This window comes from Stegastes partitus, unplaced genomic scaffold (genome assembly GCF_000690725.1).
Source record: "Stegastes partitus isolate 25-593 unplaced genomic scaffold, Stegastes_partitus-1.0.2 Scaffold199, whole genome shotgun sequence".
Lineage (NCBI taxonomy): Eukaryota > Metazoa > Chordata > Actinopteri > Pomacentridae > Stegastes > Stegastes partitus.
This window is the reverse complement of record NW_007577930.1, coordinates 199991-223267: the sequence shown is the minus strand read 5'-3', so window position 1 is coordinate 223267 and position 23277 is coordinate 199991. Positions and strand designations below refer to the sequence as shown.

General features: G+C 41.1%; 1 protein-coding gene across 3 annotated transcripts in view; it reads right to left on the bottom strand.

Annotated features, from left to right (window-relative positions):
• Positions 1–22347, bottom strand: part of snx19b (sorting nexin 19b) — a 55393-nt gene extending 33046 nt beyond the window's left edge. The window contains exons 1-11 of one of the 3 annotated variants that reach the window (XM_008280555.1): positions 22265–22347; positions 20676–20953; positions 20267–20461; positions 18215–19450; positions 17409–17607; positions 17088–17188; positions 16866–16985; positions 15767–15891; positions 14497–14590; positions 14215–14374; positions 7723–7852 (exon numbers count right to left, since the gene is read on the bottom strand). In XM_008280555.1, the coding sequence (XP_008278777.1) occupies positions 7723–7852; positions 14215–14374; positions 14497–14590; positions 15767–15891; positions 16866–16985; positions 17088–17188; positions 17409–17607; positions 18215–19450; positions 20267–20461; positions 20676–20879 (2564 nt within the window). In that variant the 5' untranslated portion in view covers positions 20880–20953; positions 22265–22347. Of the gene's footprint in view, positions 1–7722; positions 7853–14214; positions 14375–14496; positions 14591–15766; positions 15892–16865; positions 16986–17087; positions 17189–17408; positions 17608–18214; positions 19451–20266; positions 20462–20675; positions 20954–22091; positions 22134–22264 lie in introns of those variants that run through there. The other 2 variants (XM_008280557.1, XM_008280556.1) reach the window with 2 other exon arrangements.
• Between the last annotated feature and the right edge of the window lie 930 nt (positions 22348–23277).

The following is a 23277-nucleotide window of genomic DNA, read 5'->3' as shown; positions in this document are numbered from 1 at the left end:
GTCTAACAGAAAGAGACTATATTCATCTTAAACTGTCCCACTTTCCAGTCCATAAAAATCAGACATCTCCCAAACCAGAGCCTCGCCTTGGACCCCATTTATAGGAGCAGAGAGACAGCTTTTCCAGCCAGGCCTGTCACACACACACACACACACACACAGACCCAGATTTGGCCTGTTGGGTCCTGGCTTCATCTCTCTCACACACAAACACACACTTTCTCTATCAACTCGCAATTCCAAATTAAATTCTGACAGACATGCATGCACTATGGCTGTACACTGGCATGGATAAGGTTTCTGGTGCCTGCAGCTTCTATTTGCTTCCCACTAAACAGCTGTCAGATCATATAAAAACCTCCGCAGCACATGACATGTCCTGTCAGTCCAAGTAAAAAAAAAAAAATGCTCCATGTATGATTCATGGACCAGTTTATTAATAAGAATAAATGAACAACACTTTAAAAACATAACTCAGTTCTTAACTACATATTACAAGGTAGGGTCCAGTCAATTCAGCACTTGAAAGTACTTTCATGGCTACTTGTGAAGACCACTGTATTGTCTAACTGCATTCGTATATGTATCTTGTGTATTAAATGCCATAAATGCATGTTTCAGCAGCCAGCAGTACACAGCAGACCAGTGCTTCAACAGTCGTACAAGGACAAAGTGGAAGCAAAGACATTTCCACCAATGAGTTCATTAGTTTCTCATAATGTCTTATGGACTCTGTAATAATAATCGTATAAAAAGGTAAAGAGCTTGCTCTGCTTTGAGGTAGCTACGATCAGTTTTAACTTAGTTGTTTAGTTTCAGGGTCTTTCTTTGTGGAGTTTGCACGTTCTCCATGTGCCTGCATGGGTTTCCTCCAACAGTCCAAAGTCATGCCTGATGGAAATGTGGTGGTGATTCTAAATTGTCTGTAGATGTGAATGTGAGTGTGGATGGTTGTCTGTCTCTGTGTTGAACCTGTACCCCGTCATTTGTCTAAAGTCAGCTATAATGGGCTCCACAGCACCTTCGCGACACTCTGTAGCATAATATGATATAATATAAAGAGGATGTTGCTCGTAAATTTAGAGCTGAATGATTAGTTTCTCTTGTGAGTCATCTGGCATCATAGTGTGAAGCAACAGTATTGTTTGCTAAGGTTAAAGCTTAGTAAAAAATTACAAAGATTTGTTTAAGGACAGGGGCTTCAGGGTGGCTCAGTGGTTAGCACCGTCGCCTCGCAGCTAGAAGATCCCCAGTTCGCATCCTGCTGAGGACACCTGTGGGTCTTTCTGTGTGGAGGCTCCATGTTCTCCCCATGCAGCGTGGGTTCTCTCCGGGTTCTCCGGCTTCCTCCCACAGTCCAGAAACATGTTGAGGTTAATTGGTGATTCTAAATTGTCTGTAGGTGTGAATGTGAGTGTGCTTGGTTGTCTGTCTCTAAGTGTAGCCCTGTGATAGACTGGTGACCTGTCCAGGGTGTCCCCTGCCTTCACCCTGAGTCACCCCCACGACCCTAGTGAGGATTAAGCGGTGTATAGATGATGGATGGATGATTAAGGACATCTGCCAACCATGCAGAACAACATACTTCCTACAGTTCAATTCAATTCAATTTTATTTGTATAGCGCATATTTACAACAACAAGTCATCTCATAGCGCTTAACAAAGGCAGAAACACCCAACAATCCAAAACATTTGGATCCCCTATAAGCTTCAGCAGTCCGCGAGCAGTCTGCAACAGTGGGAAGGAACCGAAAACCCCCGCGGGGGGAAAAAACCTCCGACAGAACCAGACTCAGGCAGGGACGGCCATCTGCCTCGACCGGTTGGGTGGATGTAGGATGAATTATAAAATTTAGTGTACAGTTAAACAAGTTATTAGAAGTTATTGTCAATTTGGTCCTCCATTTCAAATGGACCAATGAAATATTCCATTGGTGGAGGTAACAGGAGGCATCATAGTCACAGTAACAGCAAATTTATAAACGACATCGAACAGGTAGCCTGTCCAAACAGGTTAGCACATTGTTATAGCTAATATGTTCACAGGCAGCAGTAAGCTCACCAAAACATATGCTTTACTAATAAATGTACATTTTTACTCAGGCTGCAAATGGTGGGTTGAAATTTAGCAGTGGCAGCATGAATCCATGGACTCCACCTATCTCTTGTCAACAGTCCAGGCTGCTGTTGGTGTAGTGGTGTGGAGAATGTTTTCTTGGCACACTTTGACCCCCTAAACACCAATCAATCCTGCTTTGAATGCCACAGCCTATTTGGGTGTTGTTGCTCACCATGTGGCATTTGTGGTCACAGTTTACAATTGTCTAATGCCTACTTCCAGTGGGACTACACAATTCATCTAATAATAACAACCTCAATCATGATTTTTATTTCTTTGTAATTAAATGAACATGATTGAAACTAAAAATGCTCTGCTCATAGAACACCCTGCTGTATATCAAATCAAACGCCTGCTAAACTAACACTCAGCCACCAGGGAGTGATTTGAGTTGCTTTTATTTTGGAGAGCCACCATGTCACTATGCACACAACCCTGCAGTGCTATGAAAAAATGCTCTGCACGTTGCTGCTGTTGTCCAGAGTAGAAGACTAATATACAACAGAGAGAACACAGGAAAAACCAAAATCAAATGTCTGGAATAGAAAGGGAAGAGCTAGTGTCCCAAAAGCGCAGCATCATCGCATTTTTGTTTCTTGATTACCACTAATTGGTCTTGAAAAAATTCATATCGGTCCATTTCAACCATAAAGCATATTTTCAGCATCTTCTTTCAATTGTTCTCCAGTGAGGGGAGAGCGTTTGCCTGAAGCAGTTACATGCGGTTGAGCATTCTGCCTTTATTGTGCTGCATCGCTGAGGCCTTTGTGTTGAAAGTCTCAGAACTTTTCAGCAGTGCTGTCAGTATCGCTCTTTTTAGGTAATCAGTCATAGAGTCACACAGTTCAGCTTGGGTTGTGAGACATTGTCAAGATATTACATAATATTATTAATACATATATAATAAATATATTGTCAATTAAATAGAATCCCACGTGATAGGAGTGCTTTTTAAGCAATTCCCCCTCAGGGATCAATAAACTATCTCTGATTATGATTCAGACTTTGTGCCAGAGAAAAACACTATATGTGCACATTCCCTTAAGCACCAACAAATCAAATGCTAAGTGCGCATGAGACCTGCGTCTGTGCCTCAAAGCAACGCAACGAACTTGTCAGAACACCTAAAAAAACCCACCTCAGACAGCAGTACGATGAATGCATGACGGCCAAGAAAAATGACAGCGCTAATGTTACATCACAAAATTTCCATCCTTGTCCAGCATCAACTCAGACACCCTGCATCAATCCTACACACTGCGCCACCATACTGCACGATGTGAAAGTGGAAGCAGATCCACTGTTCTTCTTGCTTCTGAAATAAGGTTCTTTTTTTTTTTATCCAAATGGTTTGAACACTGGTAGAAATGTAGCTCAACATGGAAGTCAAAAGCACTGCTGTGTTTATTTATTGGGGAAAGTGCAGTAAAACATATTTTGTTCCTAAAGTGAAACAATAATTTAGATAAATATCTGTGATCTCAATATTGATCAAAATAATCAGCAGCCCTAACTTCCAGTGGGAGAACGGACCATGCTACAAAAGACACGTCAACTCAAACTGGATTCGTGAACAAGACGGTGAGTTCAGTGGACTTCAGCGGCCACCCAGGCATCCAGTACAACAACTTTGGGATATGAGATAGAACAGGAGATGAATGAATCACGTCAATATGGAGGACAAACTCAAAGAAAAAAAAAAGATTCCAAGATGTTATGGAATCCATGACACCAAGAACTACTTGAGATCAAAGCTAGCCCGTATTCGTGTGCTGTAGAGTGTGCACTAAATTTCATGGCAATGCAATAGCCATTCAGGTATTTCACTTTTTGCCCAAATAAACAACCTGCTGGTGACACTCAAGGAAAAGTCAGACAAACACCAAGGTCACTAGGACTCAGAGGAATCCTGACAGCCTGAGAGTCCAAATCCATTGATATTTCAGTCATGACAAATGGTGGAAAAAGTACTGTCACTGCCAGGCCTGGAGTCACGATATTGGTGCGTCGTTTAGCAGAGCTTTCAGGCTCGGCTAGGAATGGCCACTAAAACGGCTTCATCTTTGTCTCTTAGTCAGAGAGAGTGCATCCCAAAATCCTCCAGCATGTCTCTGGTAACCATCAGTAAATCCTGGCGAAATCCCAAAGGTTGTGGCCCAGACGCTTTACAACACCCTGACATACGCTAACAATTTGCACTATTATTCACATCATTCTTTAATCACTTTTTCCTTTTAGTAGAATGACTTTTATATAAGGCTTTTATGTAATTTGCTGCATTTTACTTTTATGTAACACCTAAATACAAGCCTAGAACCTATTATTTCACAGCTACTTCATTATATGTACCTTTGCATTTGCTTTTAACGACTGAAGTTGTACCTGAACAGAAGACCTATAACACAGTCTCACACGTAGCGCTACAACCAGCAGCAGTTTACAGCCAGAGCATCGTGTCTTCTCTGCACACAGAAACCAGCTGATGAGAGGAAATAGCTGCCACACTGAGCGCTGTCACTGCAATGTTGACAGACTGCTGCCTGATATAGATGAGGCCAAACAAAAGCACAAGGCCTTTCATACTTGGCTGCTGGAACTTCTTAAAATAGAGGACCTAGTATCAATATGAAGCAACGATATTCTGGTACTGACACCCCAGGGAACGTGAGGTCACAGCACTAGCAGTACAAACACTAGAACCCGAGAACATTGTCTGCATGTTCGGTTTACTGGCAGCAGGAGCTATACCTATCTGCGACAAATGTTTGCAGAGTTAATGTCAAGCATTCTCTTCAGGGCTAAACAGTGCAGGCATGCATGTATGCACATAAACTTGTATACTTTACAACAAATGCAACAGTGAAAAGACTAGTATTCAAAAAGTGAGAGCAGGTTTCCTAACATAGAAACTTGTGTCTTTACATCCTGACCTGGCTGAGTTTACGGACTCATTGGCCTCCTAATATGTAGACAATTCCATCACTTTGTTGCAGAAATCCTTGTAAAAAAAAAAAAAACAAGTCACGTTTACTTGAAGGGATCTGAGAGGAGAATGAAAAAAAAAGCAATGCACTACGTTCACTGATGCCTTAGTGCAGTTGATCTGCTGTTAAAAATCAAATCAGACCGTGGTTGCACTGAGAAACTATTCGGTGCCAACAGCAAAGAACTGTGGCTGCATTAAAAAAACTCCTGGTGTAAGTATAGCCCCTTTCAGGCCCATTCTGTTAATCTGACAGCAACTGAACATGTCAGCCTCATTTCACACCCTGTTCACATTTCTGCAAAAGTGGCATCTGCAATTTCACTACGGTCGGACCAAGTCGGACCACGGCGCGAGCCTCGACTGCATCGTCTCATTACGGATACGCACCGAAGCAACGGTGCTTGGAGTTTATGTGAAGTGATTTAAGGAATGATTTTTCCACATTTCAGCACCAACAGTCATCCAAAAACATCACAGAGAGCGCTGAATACACAGTTTGTGTGCCATAATCACAACAAACCTTTCTCACTCACTTTGCTCTACAATTTAAAATCTATTAGGCTACAAAATAAAATGTCCATAAAAATAAACTTTTACTGTGGTGAAAACTGACACTAACAGCTTACAATAATGGCATTCACCAACAATGAGTATTTTTTCCACCACAAGACGTTAAGAGATGCTGAAGTTTTTTGCTTCCCGCTTCCAGCTGTTTAGGACTATTTCCTCTACTTTTTTTTTTTTTTAAATACCTACAGCATCTGACAGCAGCAGGATCCATGTGTGTGTCTAGAAAGAGAAAGTGTTGCATGCATTTGTGCAAGTGGGACTTTAGCGCTGCTAACTTGATAAAATTCTTACAAATGATCACTGAAAGAGAATGGAGAGCGGATCGGTCGGGGACAAACGGGTGAGCTGTCACGTACAAAGTGGCAGATTAGTTTGTAACTGTTTAGGAATATTTCGTCTATTGCAAAGCTGTAGCATCAAACAGCAGTGGGATTCACTTGTGACTCCAAGGACAGAGAGCAGCACGCAGGAACTTCATTAATTAGGTGTAATTATAAATTAGCCAGAAGTAAACTGGGCTGTTAGTGATTTAGACACTTCAATAAGCAGCTATTAGCTTAGATCTAGTCTCTCATTGCATTTTTGTTCATCGTACATGCCTTGGTGTTCTGTCTAATCCCGACCGAATGACAAAAACTACATGCATACCACCGGTTCTCTGGCACTGTGGGGAGAATTTCTGCATGAAATAATTGTCAACACACCAGAAAACACATTTGTGTTGTCAGTTTTTTCAGTTTTTATCAGTTTATCAGTATTTTTTTTTGCCACCAAGAGCTATACTAAGGCTCAGCTCTGTCCTGGGCTTCAAATTAATACTTGAACAAGCCACCATGCTACCACCGTCATCACACATTTGGACAATGTTGATGCACTAACATGGTTTGCAGCAAAATGTAACACACACAGTCTACACATGGCAGTCATCCAGAACAAACAGAAAATCCTATGATGCTACAAGCACTGCACTGCCAGTCTAAGAAAGAACAAAAACTCAGTGTGAACCAGTCTGTCGGACAGCGCAGGTCACTGAGATATTATTTTGCTGGATATGTTCAAATTTTTGATGAGCAAGTTTTTTGTGCTACTTTAGCATTGCCACGAAAACAGAGGATGTAGAAGCGCAGGCTAGCTTTTGTACAGTTAAACATTTGCATACGTTTGCACACCAGTGCAGTCTAAGGGTTAAGAGCAAGTAAAACTGATTACGGTAAAACATAATAACTAGCGGGGCAGCAAGGTGGCTCAGTGGTTAGCATCATCGCCTCGCAGCTAGAAGGTCACCGGTTCGCAGAAAGATCCCGGGTGTCTTCACCAGGATGTGTTAGAATCTGTAGCTTGGGCTGCATGGTGCCGCGGTGGTTAGCAACGTTGCCTCGCAGCAAGAAAGTCGCCGGTTTGCGTCCCGGTGAGGACACCCGGGATCTTTCTGCGTGGAGTTTGCATGTTCTCCCCGTGCAGCGTGGGTTCTCTCCGGGTTCTCTGGCTTCCTCCCACAGTCCAGAAACATGTTGAGGTTAATGGTGATTCTAAATTGTCCATAGGTGTGAATGTGAGTGTGCTTGGTTGTCTGTCTCTTAGTGTAGCCCTGTGATAGACTGGTGACCTGTCCAGGGTGTCCCCTGCCTTCACCCTGAGTCAGCTGGGATAGACTCCAGCCCCCCCGCGACCCTAGTGAGGATTGAGCTGTGTATTGATAATGGATGGATGGATAATAACTAGCTTTTTAAATATTTTGTGAGGAAATGTGACCTGCTGGTTGCCTTACTTGAATCTGTCTTGTTATATCTGTCATGATGTTTTCCTCTGGACCAAAGAGCTGACTGACAGACGGTCAGTCGTGTAACTGTAACTTACCTTGATTTTGGCAGCATTCAATCATGTGATAACTTTCTTTTAAGTTGATAGATTTGTCAATCTACATTTATTTTTCTTTACATACTTTGTGAAGTCTGCTATCAAACAAGTTGACTGAATTAGATTTATTTTTTCTTATTGTACGCTGTTGCTGCATGCCACCGATGTGACATGAAGAGAGCGTGTCACCTGTTAATGAGGGTCCCAAACAACAGCCTGATGGTCTTCTGAATGTTTTCAGTGCACAGCCAGCTCCACTGCTCCTTCATCAGCACGCACAGAATGTTCAGAGCCACTTCGGCCAGCGCTGTCTCCGATGCTGCGACCACAACATGCAAAACACACAAAAACATGCGACTCATCAGGACATACAGTAAGTGTATGTGCAAACACCAGATATTCAGAATACATTGATTCAACAGACAGAAAGCAAACGTTATGAACTGTTTCATCTGTGCGCATCCAACAGACGTGTAGATCTCATGAACACAGAAAGCGTTTCATACATTTACCAACACTGCCCTCATGTGGTGAGGCTCCGATGCTGCTGGTTGTGCTGAGTATGATCTAACATCTACCATATTTCACCTCCATCTACACCCTTTTTAAACTAAACTGGTCTTTTTGTTTGCATAAGTCATTCAATGCTACCTATGGAATACATTAAAGTGCATTCAGAGCGATGCTAGAATCAGAAAAGAGAAAACATCTTGATGGCATCGAAGCTTGAAAGACCACCAAAAACCTCCTGAACCTCTTTAGTCTTGGATGGCTGTTAAAGATATATATCTGTATTCTTTACAGACATTCAATCATTTTTCCAATCCAGCACCTACTTCCGAATTTAGGGTGATCACAGCTGCGATGCTGAGTAACTAATAAAAGTGAGAAGAGTGTTTCAGACAGCAAAGACTGGTTTCAGAGGAACCACAAAAGAGCATGAAGTAGAACAACTCAAAAGGCACCTTATCTTAAAATAACATTGAAATGTCAAATGATAGCAATGCTTTTAAAGTATTTTCAACTTTTAAACAGTCCTTGATCACATCACTGATGTGGTTGTGTCAGAAAAATTAACCAAATCTACGCTTAAAATCATTTCACTCCAATCACGTTCTCATTTAAAGCTTTCACTAAAAATTAACTGTTCCTTTTACAACAGGAGGAGTAAACACTGATAAGCCAAAACATTATGAGCATCCTTGCCTTATATGCTGTTTCATCTAATGTTCATCTAGGCCTAGGCTTCTACAAGACCTCTGAAGGTGTCCTGTGGCACAATCACATCAGCAGCAGATCTTTTAAGTCCTGGAGGTCACACGTTGGAAACCACAGATCACAGTTGTTCCAATTTTAATTAAATACGATTAACAATGTAGGTTAACACTCTTTATGTGTAAGTCATAGTCGGTCCAAGTGCTCAGACACTCAGAAGTATGACTAATGTACCGAACACACTAAATTTGGTGGCAGCCTCTTTTTACAATGAACAGTGGTGAAAAAAATGATTTAAATATTAAAATGTAGCTGTCAATTATGGCTGCTAACTAAAGGAAATGTGTTTGCACTGCTCATATTTCATCCAGCAGGTGTTCTTTTAAGTTTAGTAGTTCAATGATGGTGATGCAGTTACAGAAATTGAAAAACATACAAGCAAGATCATATTTCCGAGGGTTGCAGTCACAAAGTGCAGCTTTGGGTTAAAAAATGTCCCCTTTTGGCAGTGTGGCACCATGTTAGCATCAGTGTGAGACTTCTACACAGAAAAAAAATGCATGTGTCTAATACTGAACTGAAGACAGGTTGTAACATTTAAAATGTGCGCAACAAGCAACTGAACGCCTGATTGTGAAATTAAGACACCACTAAATACTTTGGGAAATAAAAACTGAATACACGGGGTTCCTCAAGTTTCTTTTTTTTAAATTAAAGAATAAAAATGTGCGGCTGACTAATTCAGTTAGTAGTTTCCAGGGCTTTCCAACTACTCATCTGTACTTCTGTTTTTTGGATCATGTGAGTGACGGAACTTGACCGGACTGTGCAGCTCAACTGTTTGTCCCGTGTGAACGTTTCAATGCTTCATCTTGAGAAGCCTGAATTTATGAACTGAATTTATTTCAGACCCCAAAACGAGCAAATGAATTTGATTTTCAAAAAAAAAATAAAAATTTCAACTGCTACAGTCGTCCTCAAATGTATTCATACCCTCACATTAGAGAAGGACAAACAGAGCTGTCACTGAAATAAGTTGAAATTGACAAAAGTGATAATAAATAAAACTTTCATGAAAATCATGACACTGATTTTGAATTGTGGTTCAACAGAAATATCTATAAAAAAAAAAGAACACACACACACACACCTGTTGACGGGTATTTGGATTTTGGCCCACTGCTCATCAGCAAAGTGCACTAATTTGTCCGGGACAGTTTTGTTTTGTTTTGTTTTTTTAATTATTCTTTTCAACTTCAATTCAAAAGCAACATCTTATTTCACTAAACTATAATTTAACAAATTTTTATTTATTATTACTTTTTTCAGTTTCTAGTTATTTGAGTGACGATTGTGAATTTTGCCTTTTCTTTAATGGAAGGGGATGAATACATATTCAGAAGGGATTGACTCTCTCCATGAAGTACCCGGTTGTGAAATATTTCTATGATTCAGTGTACTCAACACACAATGCACTCATTGATATTAGTCCTCCATGAAAAGACAATTTTCTGAACTAGAACTCATTCACCCTTTGTTCACCCTGACTGTCTGGAACAAAAAGGTCTAATCCTTCAAAAAGACAGTGACCAGATGCCTACGCTATGAAAGATGCAATTTGGATTCAATTAGACAGGGAATGTCTTATTCCAGCGTCGAGCACACGCAGGGATAGTTTCCATATGATGTTAATGAGATCATCCAGTTTCTGCTTTGGTGATTCCCTGTGATGGAGAAAGATGGAGCAGCGATGATGCAACAAGGTGGATGGTAGGACATTCCAGTTTAAAAAAAAGTGGGATGCAGCCAAAAGCAGCTGTGACCACTGTTTGTTTTGCTTTTTGTTGCCTCACTCTCAAGTGTGGGTGTTTGAAATAGATGCTTCCAGATTTGGAAGAACACATTATATGACTTGATTCCTTTCAAATATACTCTTCCCGAAAATGGTAACTCCACTGATTTCATGAATCCAAGTCTTTTTGTAGGTCTCAGGAGGCTACTATGACATTTGTGGGGGAAAAAAAATAATCAAGCCTTTCAGCACTCCAGAGGGAGCTGTGTAAACCAGGGAGTAAAGGTTAAAAACGACATAAGCCACAACAAACATAACACACCTGAACTCTGACAGAACCGTCAGCAGTCAAGTTGCATTATGGGTAAAGAAAAAGGTAAAAAGGAAAATATCCCTGGTTCTGCTGCATCAGTTTTAAACTTTCGTTTAACCCTCTGAACTCTAAAACTCACAGGTTGGTTTGAAAGAAATAAACAAAACATAACATAACATCAGATTTTTAACCTTTCTAAAGTCCTGGAACTAATCATGTGTGACTGACCAGCTGGGCAATTACCTGAATCAGAATGTGAAGTTGTTATATTTGTCAGTACTAGCATAATTTCTTAATACTTTTTATTCTAATCAAGACATCACATTTAATTATTCAAACTGATTCATTTACCAAAAATAATCCATCTGCACCAGATACTGGAAAAAAAAAAAAATAAAGGATTCTGTTGTCTTCAGTGAAAATGAGAAGCCATGAGTGAGTCACCTGTGACCAACAGTCATGTGACAAAATTTTTGAGATTTTTTTCAGCTGACCTTCAGGTTGTGTTAAACATATCGACAGAAGTCCGGAGACGAATGAAAAATGTAAATATTTAAATATCTATTGTATGTAGTACCAACATTTTCACGATTAGTGACAAGCCCAACAGAGGATGTATTTCCTGCACAGCTGAAGTAGTTCAGGCTGCCAACAAAGATGATGGTGCACTTCTACACCTCCATCATCGAGTCCATCCTCACCTCCTCCATCACCATTTGGTACGCTGCAGCGACGGCCAAGGACAAGGCCAGACTGCAGCGCATCATCTGCTCGGGGAGCACGCCTCCAGGACTCTGAGGCGTGCAGGTTAGATTGTGGCCGACCCCTGGATACAAACTCTCTCAATCACTCCCCTATGGCAGGAGGCTTCAGTCCATCAGGACCAGAACCTCACACCACAAGAACAGTTTTTTCCATCTGCCACCGGCCTCATGAACAAGGCACAGGACCCCCACTGACCCCCGGCCCGTCTATGGACAGCATACGTTACATTAACGTGTTACATCTCTCTTTGCTCACCATCCCACTATCCTCACTGTTACTGGTCATGTTGCACCTCCACACTCTTGTAAATCCTTGTAAATAACCACAGTTCTATGGTTCTTATTTAAACTTAATTCTTCACTGCACAATATCTTTTGCTTCTGCTTTGCACTACTACAGCTATTTTTATTTACTTTTATCTTTTAGCTATTTGTATATTTTTATCTTGTACATCGTTCCTCACTGTGTATATTTATTGTTGCACCAACCCACCAGAACAAACTCCTCGTATTGTGCAAACTACACCTGGCAATAAATCTGATTCTGATTTCAGATTTTTTTTTATTTTTTTTTTATCTGAGGGCAGTTGGGAAAATATTGCACATGTTGATTCCAAGTTTTTTTCAGTTTTTGTAAAATAAATAATAAAGAAATTCAGCTTTCCTTTTTCTTTTTTTTTTTTTAATGATTTATGGAATTATAATTTAATCTTATAACAGAAGACATTTCTAAGTTCTCTGTACTTCTAGCCATGGTTGCTCTGTTCCCTTAGAAGTGCAGTGAAAAACGAGTCCACAGCGAGTGAAACAGTGACGGAAGAAACAAACATCCAGAAGTTGCTTAGGGTTCAGAGGACTAAACTATCAAAAACTGTATGTGATAATATAATAGGAGAGCAATGCTAAACTGCAAGAACAACAATAAAATAGAAAATGTCAAAGGAACATTCCCGCCATGTGGTGCCAGTGTCATAGAAACCCCCTGTTGCCTGCTGCAGTTCAGTGGCAGGCCTGTGGGATACACTGGAATGCCAAACAGGAACTCCCACACACCAGCCTGGGCAGTCAGCACACGTCCCTCCTTGAGAACAAAGGTAGTACTAGACAAGGGTTTCTGTTTTTCTGGTCATTAAGGATAAGTGCATTTAGGGTAGTGAATTCACATTTAACTCACATTCACCTCAACTCTTCTGTCTGCTTGTTACAGACTGCTGTCAACAGCCACAACAGAGAAACAACAAAGAATTAAATTCCAAAAGTGACAAAGTTTCACTTTCAATTCTTGCATGGCTTCCTCACTATCTCTTAGTTTTATCTTTTCAATTACGGCAGCGTGCCAGTGTTAGCCAAAACACAAACACAGAGTCTGAAGAATGAGACGAGTGACTGTACGACAGCACAAGCAGGCTTCAGTGCGACGGCCTCGCTGTAAACATGGTGAGATACTGAATGGAAAGTGGGAGTGAGTCAGTGAGCTGGTCAGACATGAAGGAAAACGAAAGCAGACAAGTCAGAGTGAGTAAGACAAACAGACGCACTGGTTGCAGAGATAATGATGAAAGACTGGGAGGCTCAAGTTCAACACTGGAAGTCAGGTTTTGCATTTAAGATTTATCTATCTAGTCATAGTGCCAGTTCTTTTTGAATACAAGCCAACACGAGTATGATAATTCCAGTAGTCTAAACAGAAACTGTTGCACAAAGCTGATAGGACGCCATCGAGAACCGAAACATTTCAGAAATGGCCCTCTGTTTACCAACAACTCTCCTGCAAGTGATGCTGTGTTAGCAGTCGGGTGATTGCGAGTGGTGATGATGCCAGTTTAATTTTAATTCATATAATTCAAAGTTGTTCCTTGAAAGCTGTGGAACAACCTGGACATCACTCTGAAAATGTGCCATAACATAAATACATTTAAATGTCACTATAGACAAGTGTTATCAGGGTTATATTAATAATATAGTGAAATATTATACACACCTTTCTGTTGGTTTTCTTATTTATTATTAATACATGTCGCATTTATACGTATATACTGTACATAACGGTCGTACATGTGGGTTGAGAACTGTGCACATAGATGCTGTCGGTCATTTATTTTAGGTGGAAATTGTATAACGATTTGGGATGAGGTTACAGGGATGTTTTGTGGCATTGCTTTCATGATGAGCATCTTGGGTGAATATGCATAAATTGTTCTCGGTCTTGGTTTTTCGTTTTTTGGTGTATTTGTTCTTTTGTTTATTAGTTTGTTCAAGAAGGGACAGAACTAGATAAGCTTTTGCTTCATTCCGTTCCTTCTCAAACTAGATATACGTTGACGTATGCATGTATGTGCATTATTATGTTTATATCAGATCTTTTTTGTTTAGTTTTTTTTCCTTTCTCTTTTAATGAGGATTCTACTTGAATTCTCAGTAATGTTTATGTATTATACATGCATTGCTTATTCTTTATTTTTTTATATATATAAATGTAGTTTGAGATAAATAAACTAAACTTTTTAAACTTACATGAAGCTTTAAGAGATGTACCAACAAAGCAACCTGACATCAGTCAAAATGAATACAGTGCTACAGCTGAAGTCCTTCCTTACCGTGTTGCCGACTCGGCTTTCCCCCCAAGTTGTCATCCAGACAGCCTCCGAATTCTCCCAATACTGGACTGCCCTCCTTCTCCAGCTCAGCTCTGATGGACTCTACCTCCTGCTCAGCGACAAAGGCTTGCAGATCTTTCAAAGACATCCCCTTAAACACCTGTGGAAGCACAGAGCAGGACAGGTAGTTGAGGAAAAAACATTTTCAACAAGTTTGTAAAAATTGGCAAATAAATTAAAAAAGGTGTATTTTTATGACCAAGTGTGATGTGAGTTACTTACTGTGCTAGTTTGGTCCCAGCTGAACAAAACTGGTGCCCTTATGTCTGAACCATTCATAAAGGGGATGTTTTTACTGGAGAACTTCAGACGAGACCTGAGGTCACACAAACAAATGAACATGCATACACACTGAAAATCTAAATCGACTGTGGCAATCATAACTGTGAAATAATTACACAAACATTGGGACTGCGTGAGTTGGATTTCACACTGCAACAAGTCCTAGCCTCCTCCATGCGACTCATGATCCCTCATTGGCTTCCCACTCACAGACTCGACCAGTATTTGAGTTCATTGTGGAGCTTTAAAATTACACTGTTAAGTCCACCTGGAGGAGAAGTCTCACTGAGATCTTAATAACAATGTAGGATAAGGACGAACACCGCCATCAACCGCACAACTGGGCAAACTCCATTTGTTGGTCAAGATTACGTAACATGTCCGTGTCTCCAGAGGAGCTACTAAGTGGATTTGAGGCAGGACTGCTTTGTCAGCATACCTACTAAGTACAGTTGTGTTATCAACTTCCTACGCAGTATAATGCATGAAATATGAATATCTACAACTCCACAACTTCTTGGTAAACTATAACTGCTGGCAGAAATCATTTCATGTGATTCAAGGCTAAAAACATTGACCAAATGGAAGTCAAGCTATTTTCACTACCACCATCACTAAAAACTACAAAACCCTTGTTTATTTGGCAGTGGACAGCCAGCACAGTTTTTACAATGCAGTTTTGCAGAGTACTGTAGGGGAATGTGTCCATATAGAGTTGTAAAAGCGCTTGGGTTTTGTGTCACCATTCTAACCATTGTTACATAATAGACTAACATTGCCCCTAAATGTGATCATCACAGCTCAAGACAGGCACAGCCAGAACCAGCTTCCTGACCAATTTTTTTAGTCACCAGGATGACTAGCTGCCTGAACACGAGCGACTGTGACGACACGCGTCTCTCTAAAAAGTCCATATTTTTAACTAGGAGCGCTTGGAGCAGCTGCACGTTTTTTTTTTCTGGGCAGGCAGCTGAATGAGGCCACATACATTCTCCTCTCTTTGGGAACAACCGAAAAATGACAGTGACACTGAAAAATGCTATATGGACCTTGAGCCCCAAGCTAAATATTTGCTTTACCTATTTTTTTATTTTTTTTTGTCTAAAATATTTCACTCGACATAAGACATAGTGAAAAACTTTTCACAGTGAACAACCGTCTTCTTTTAAAGTATGAGATGGCAGTAAGAAAGCTTGGATACACATCATACTTGCTCTTCTTGTCTGTAGGTACTTTTCCTCCATCCACCTCTGATTCATTGTCCTCTGTAGGGCTCTGAGGTTCTGAACGAGGAAACGCTGTCTTCAGGGTGTCCACAATGGCATTCACCACAATCTACACATGCAAACACACAAGCACTGCATTATAAACTAACTATAGACCCAAACATTTATAGGCATACCATTCTTCAACATAATGATCACAACCAAAAAAAAGTTAGGTCTTGTGCTCACAACACTGCACTGCAGTCTGACGACACAAGGTGACGTAACTGCTCCTGTTGTGCAGCAGATGTGAACATTGACTACTCACAAGATTTGGCTCACTGTGGCTTATTTCCCTTCCCCAAAATCAAATTCTAGTTAAATCGACACAGTGATTCATCATCCATTGACAAATGGTGCTTTTCATGTTGTAATGGAAAAATACTGCATCTGCATGAAGAATGTTAAAGCAAGTTTCTCTAAGTTTCTCTAAGTTTCATTAAAGCTGAGTGGAAAGGTTACAGGCCCAAAATGTGTTCCCAAGAAGAAGTTGTGCATCCCATGTGTTTAGACTTTTGATGCCTGATCCAGCATGTTTAGTCTTCTAATGTCTGTGGATGAGTCCACCCTGTACACCCAGCTGTTGTTTTCCAGCATGGGATTGTTATACTATCGTTGAAGTAAAGACCACGCCTGTACATGTATAAGAATACTATGCTGCCTGCATTCATGTGTACTCTCCTGCTGACTGCTTGCATTCTGTATGACCTGTACCTTCAAAGCTTTGAATAAAACGAGACAAAGAAAACTCGGACTACTGGACTTTATGTAGATCATAGAAAATTTCCTCAACAATGTCTGCAGAAAGGAATTTCCAGGAAGCGTTCCAAACATGGCAGGAGCACTGGGAGCAGCGTACTGGTGCACAACGAGAATCCTTCAAATGTTATGGTGACCGATTTTAAATCAAGTAGGTTTTTTTGCTTTCTATAAACAGAGTCACGGAATTTTTTGATTACACATCGTGGTAATTACTATGCACAATGCACTTTTTAAAGTCAAGCATGATTCAGTTGTATCGTAATAAAATATTCAGGAGCAAACCTTGTCTATGCGTGACACAATGAAAGGCTTCTTGACAAAGGCGATCCTGGCGTCTGTATTGAGAGCGAGGAACTCCTGCATCTCTTCACTGTTGGCTATTTCAGGGATGGCACACAGTTGCTGAAAAGATCAAAACAGAAGAAACCAAAAACAACCCAAAATGTTACACTGGGCCAACAAATACAAAATCAATTTAAATCAAGAACAAAACAGTCCACCAACTTTTAGAAAGGTCTCAAGGAGTCCTTTCCTCGCCTCGATCTTGTCACTGTCCATGTTTCCAAATGGCATGTCTGGAAATACTTTCTTTGGACCTTTCACACCTGAAACACAGTCAGAATAGTCAGGATCAACATAAATCAGTTTAGATTTCCAAGATTTCTACCACAAATCTTGGCCAGATTGTAGGTCACACATAGATTTCTAAGACAGTCATACATTTTCACACACTGGAAGCTCCAAATAGTTACACAGAATCTAAAATGTTAAGTTAAACATTGACATAACTTAGACAAAAACGTGGCGAGCTGATTGCGACCGTACCTTTGATAAGTTTCCGTAGTTCCGTTTTTTCTTCTAGCCGTGTTTGCAGGTTGAGGAATTCACTGTATCGTCTGTTGACCATGTGATAGGCTACAGGCTGAACGGACGATGGATTCTCACAACCTGTCTGTAAGGCTTCAGCATCCTCAGAGCCTGGCTGGATGCTTCCTGGGTTTTCACAACCCATTGCTGTCTCATACTGGAAAACAGCACAACTTGTTAGGGCATGCATATCTTACTGATCTCCAAAGTAAACTACTGCTGTGAGGAACATGCTGCAGTTTGTAAAACGTCTTAGTGCCCTAAGGCAAGATGATAACTTTGTGTGCCCATTGCCACCTAGTATATTATTGCTAATATTCACTGTCGGACTAAGATGTCAACATTCACAGAATTGTTATATGGATGATATTTTCCTTCTCAATTTTCTTTTCTTTCTACAGCTCTCCTCCTGAAGTAGATTTAAACACCAATCTCTCAAGTAAAAGTCCTTCATCTAACCGATTGCACCACCCTCTTCTGCTCTCACTGCCATTTTTTTGCCATTCATACTGTCTCATCTAATCAGTGACAAGCCCCATAATTGGCTAAAAACTTCTGTCACTCTCTAGATTTTAAAAAGTCTAAAAACAGAGCCACTTGTATCTGTAATTTTGAAAGTGGTCCCGTTGTATCTTCAGCCTAGTCCCACTAAAAGTGCACACCATCAGTCAACTTGATTCCAAAGTTTACAAGGCCACATGAAACAAATAATGACAAACAAACAGAGAAAAGACAAACACATATAGAATATGTAATCTCCTTACTTTGATGGTGTAAAGAGTGTAGGGGTGTGAGCCAGTGCCTCGATGTTCCTTCGCTGTGATGGTGCCAGTGATGCGGAGGTTCTGAATGATAACTGGACCTTCAGGGCTGCTGAGGGGCTCAAAGCTGAATGTCCCCATGGGAGAACAGCCCTGCTGTGGACTGCCGACAGTGAGCTCATTGGGATTCCCCATCCCAGTCTGTTCTACACCCAGAAGAAGCTCTCTGTTTGGGTTTACTGCAAGGGAACTGCCTTCTCTCTCCAGCTCCTGGAGGCTGCTGATTGTGGGAGCACCCTCTGTTGTCCTAACTGATAAGGGACCAGTGCCATTAGGATGCTCCACTGAATCTGAATTCAACAGGACTTTAGGCAAGGAGCCGTCCACTGGACTGGGGCAAACATCCTCCAAGTCCACCGCACTCTCAACAAATGTTCCACATTCTTTCTGTCTATCAAACAGACTCTCCTCTTGACCAACCATGACCAAGGAATCAGTGGAACCCTGTTTATAATCAGCCAATGGAGAATCCAAGTCAGAGTCATTTTCCTGGTAGAATGGATTTGACTTGCTTCCTCTCATGTAACGCCTTAAAAAGGGTTGACTAGTTTCATCTTCTTCCATGTTATTGTGAGGAAAGTCCACCTCATCTGAGTCAACCACATCAAATGCAGCGAGCTCAGGCATGGCTGTCTCTGTGTGACTGATCATTTCAGTCTCTGTTCTTTGTGGAGGAGCCTCAGTATTCTTCTGAGGTGCGTGTGTCGTCTGTTGTAGCAGAGCACGCTCGGATTCAGCAGGCAGAGCTGGTAGCGGTGGGGATGAACTCAGTGGCTCTGTTGCTATTGTCTCCTGCAGTTTGCTGGAGTTGCTGAATATTTCTATCATGAGGAGGTTCAACCAGTCAGGGTCCGACAGCTTATCAACAAGAGGGAGCAGGACATTGCAGGTTATGAGCTCTCCGACAACGAATCGACCGGTGCGGGTTTCCAGGTGAGGCGACGGCACCAACACGTGCAGCAACAAATCTACAACTGCTCTGACGTAGTTGACTTCCACCGTGTCACTGGTCATGGCAAAGTGGGGTTTGGTAACACTGGAATATGCTTTCCACAACTGCTCACTGTCATTGCTCCGATTAGCAGTCAAAGACTTCTGCTGCTCAGTCACCAGCTCTTTGGCTCTGATGTAGTCCTGCAGGTGGCAGCCAAACAGGTCTAGGATCCTCTGGGTCAGTTCCTGCAGGAATTCAAAAAGCAATCCCAATGAAGATTACTTGTGGTTTTCAAAATTTAAATGTGAATTCACACCTTTATTTAAATATCACTGGGTCATTCCACCTCAACTCATCCAATTTCTTGAATAACAAAATAAGACAGTTTGAAAGGGAAAAATAAGTCAGGCTGAAATCCTTAAAGATCATAAAACTGTGATGAGCGTAAAGACCAGTAAAGACCCTGAATGCCTGATGTTTTTGAATGACTTATTAACACCCATAACTAATTACAGCTATACATGAAATTAAATTATCCATCACTGAGATTTTAACACTGACTGTAAGAGCCACAATGTTGTTTTTGAGTATTGACCACTGGGTTAATAGTTTGTTTTATTTAGTGGCTCGGTGGTTAGCACCATTGCCTCATAGCTAGAAGGTCGCCGGTTCGTATCCCGGTGAGGACACCTGGGATCTTTCTGCGTGGAGTTTGCATGTTCTTCCCGTGCATTGTGTGTTCTCTCTGGGTTCTCCTGCTTCCTCCCACACAGTCCAAAACCATGTTGAGGTTAATTGGTGATTCTAAATTGTCCGTAGGTGTGAATGTGAGTGTGCTTGGTTGTCTGTCTCTAAGTGTAGCCCTGTGATAGACTGGTGACCTGTCCAGGGTGTCCCCTGCCTTCACCCTGAGTCAGCTGGGATAGACTCCAGCGACTCTAGTGAGGATTAAGTGGTGTAGAGACAATGGATGGATGAACATTTTAAAAATTGGTATCATAAGTATAATGCAAACACGCTATAAACCTTGTGAAAACTTTGATATCTTAGAAACGTAGTACCTTTCTGTCGACATGTCTTGCGCGCAGTTTCAGCTCCATTGCCATAGAGACCATGGCCTCCTGAACCTCTGTTTCAAAGCCACTCTCAGACGACACAGTGGAGTACCACGAAGTGACAAAGTCCCTGATGATTTTCCTCACTGTGTTGTGAATCTCATGATCCAAGTGACGCTCATCCTCTGCAGATGGTGGGACCTGAAATTGAGCACATTTCACTATTTAATCATCTTTATTAGCATGAATGTCTAAGAATTAAGGATGATGTAATATTTAAAATAGAAAAATATAAACTTTGTTAAGTAGAATAAATACATTTCATATGTCATCAGATTTTCTTTTCTAATAATGTCATGAAATAAAAACTGAAACTAACATTGGGGTTGTAAACTACGTTTAACTGTACATTTACCTGCTCCAGGCTGATAAACCTCTCCAGGTGAATCACACTGTTGGACTCCAAGACGGCTTGCGAACCGAGCCAGCCACCAAGCACCACCAGCAAGCTGGTGAACATGCACAGCAGCCAGATGTTGACCAGCAGGTGAAACAGCACTAGCCATGCCAGCACCACACCAAAGCCCAACAAGCTCCTCTGTCCCAACACCTCAGCCATGGCACACACCGGTTACTGTCTTCACACTGTCAAGGAGAGACGAGGAGATCACGCATGCCAGAGTAGCGTCACACCTTGAAAAGCAAAACCAGTGGAGAATACAGATTTAATATAACTTTCAAACCAGACTGCGAACCCTCACTAAGTGTGAGTATGTGATCAGTATGAAGTATAGAGGATGGATGCACGCACGGATCAGCTGGCATGGGGGAGACCAGTGGAGAAATAAACAGTCATCTTCTCCTCCTACTCTTTAGTCAGTTTCCCAGACACCCACTAAACCCAGCCCGAGACTAAAAGATCAATTAAATGAACTCGGCACTAAAATACGTTTTAGTCTAGAACTAGACTTAGTTTGATGTTTTGGAAACTGAGCCTGAAACTGTCTCTGTCATACAGGATTTTGCCTTAAGTCCCAAGAGCCAACCCCTACTTTCTATGTATTTAGGAATATACAACATAAACACAATATTCACCGTAATGATAACGTATAAAATAGATTTTAAACAGCACTTGTACATAGAAATGTGATTGTTAAAGGCTGCTTACTTTTACAGTAACTGCAGCAGCTGCTCTAAAATGATGTCTCATTTGAATCTCGTGGACACCATTTGCAAATCCACAGCATATTCATGCTAGCAGCTGCTAGTTTTCACGATGCTTCGCTAGTAAACACGCTTGACTATCTAGCCAGCCGGTGTTTATTCATGATTACAGTAAATAATTTGTTTTCACTGGTCCTTATAACCTCCACCAGCAGGCTGCAGAGTGAACCGCCGGGCAACCGAACGCTACATACCGTTATTTTTCCTGGCGAGAAAACGTCACGCCAAAGTCCTTTCAGAAATTGACAATTTACTGTTTATTTGTTGCCTGACCGGTATATGTCCAACAAACACGGTTCTAAATACACACTGACAGCATAGAAAGCAACACTTAAGGATTCGGCATACAAATTAGGCGACCTGGAACCCATAGCCTTAACATAATTAGTATTTTATGTTTAGGCTGCAAGACTTCCTCAGCCACCACCCTCCACGGTCAGTTAGTAATGGAAGCTGGATGTGACAGACGGAGGGAAAGTATTGGACACATCTTTTGTTTCTTGACGTGTAACACATATGCCGAAATGAAGACAAGTTGCTGGTGATTTACAAGAGGTCTGCAACTACGTTCTGCGAGATGTGGTCATTTGTCGAAACGCGTACCAACCTCTCACTGCTAAGTTGTTGGCTAGTGGTACGTAGCGTTACGCAGGGAGCCAAAGAATGAGGGGCTCTGAGGCTTGAACTGAGGCTACGACTTCAGGGGTGGAGTGGCAACATGTCGTAGGTACATTTAATCAAAGAACTGAGCTAATACAAAGAGAAAAGACACACTGTCACCTGTACGAGCTGTCATGGCTCTCTGTGGGAGGTCTCGTGAGCGTCTGGACGGCTGTTCCGTCTGCTTTGTTTACTTCCTGCATGATGACGTAAGTCGAGATGACGCAGCCTCCTCATGGCGCGCGGCACCGCCGAGCGCGGAGACAATCGGCCACATAATATACTACAATAAAGACATAAAGTAATTACATCATGTTTGAGATGAGATAAAACACTACATTGTTTGCCTCTAATAATTACACCTCTCGTTTTCCAGCTGCTAAGGCTCATGGGATATATTTTTTTCATGCATTATTAATTTTTGAGATTTGGTTCCATGACATGTCCATACCAGACCACTGGAAAGAAACCATCCAAAACACAGCATATTTAACTAAGCTGCGTCTATTTGCGCAAATTAGCACTTATTTAATGAGACAATGCCTCATTTCATATTTAACCAAAAAGAAAAAAAACTTTCTGGAAACTTTGTTGTAATCAATCAACTGGGAAGGCTTCATGGTGATATCCATTACTTGAAATGTTTACCTTTAAATAGTTTCCACCAAAAATGTTTTCCCTATTCTTCATGTAGATCTACTTCAGTTGCACTTAAACACACCAAACGTTCTAGTTTTATTCCAATATTTTGAAGCTTTTACAAAAGGGTTTGTTCATATGTCATTCAGCACCTGATTGATAGAATGTTTTATTCATAAAAAGATAACAATGTTTGACTATTTGGGAAGGCTATTTACAGTATTTTCTGATTTACTGAGTGATACATGTGCAAAGACACATCCAAGTTCCCCTTTTTAAAATCCTTGTCTCTAATATGCCGGCAAAGTAAAACAAGAATTTTAAAGCTGCCTTCCTCCAGTGTTCAGATCTCTGCTTTGGAAATCATGCAAATTATGGCACATCTAGACATAATACTTTATTTGCATATTTAAACATAACATTTCCAAAAACTGAAAATGCAAAAAAATCATTCCTATTGCAAATGAACAACTGTTCTATGGTGATATCTATTA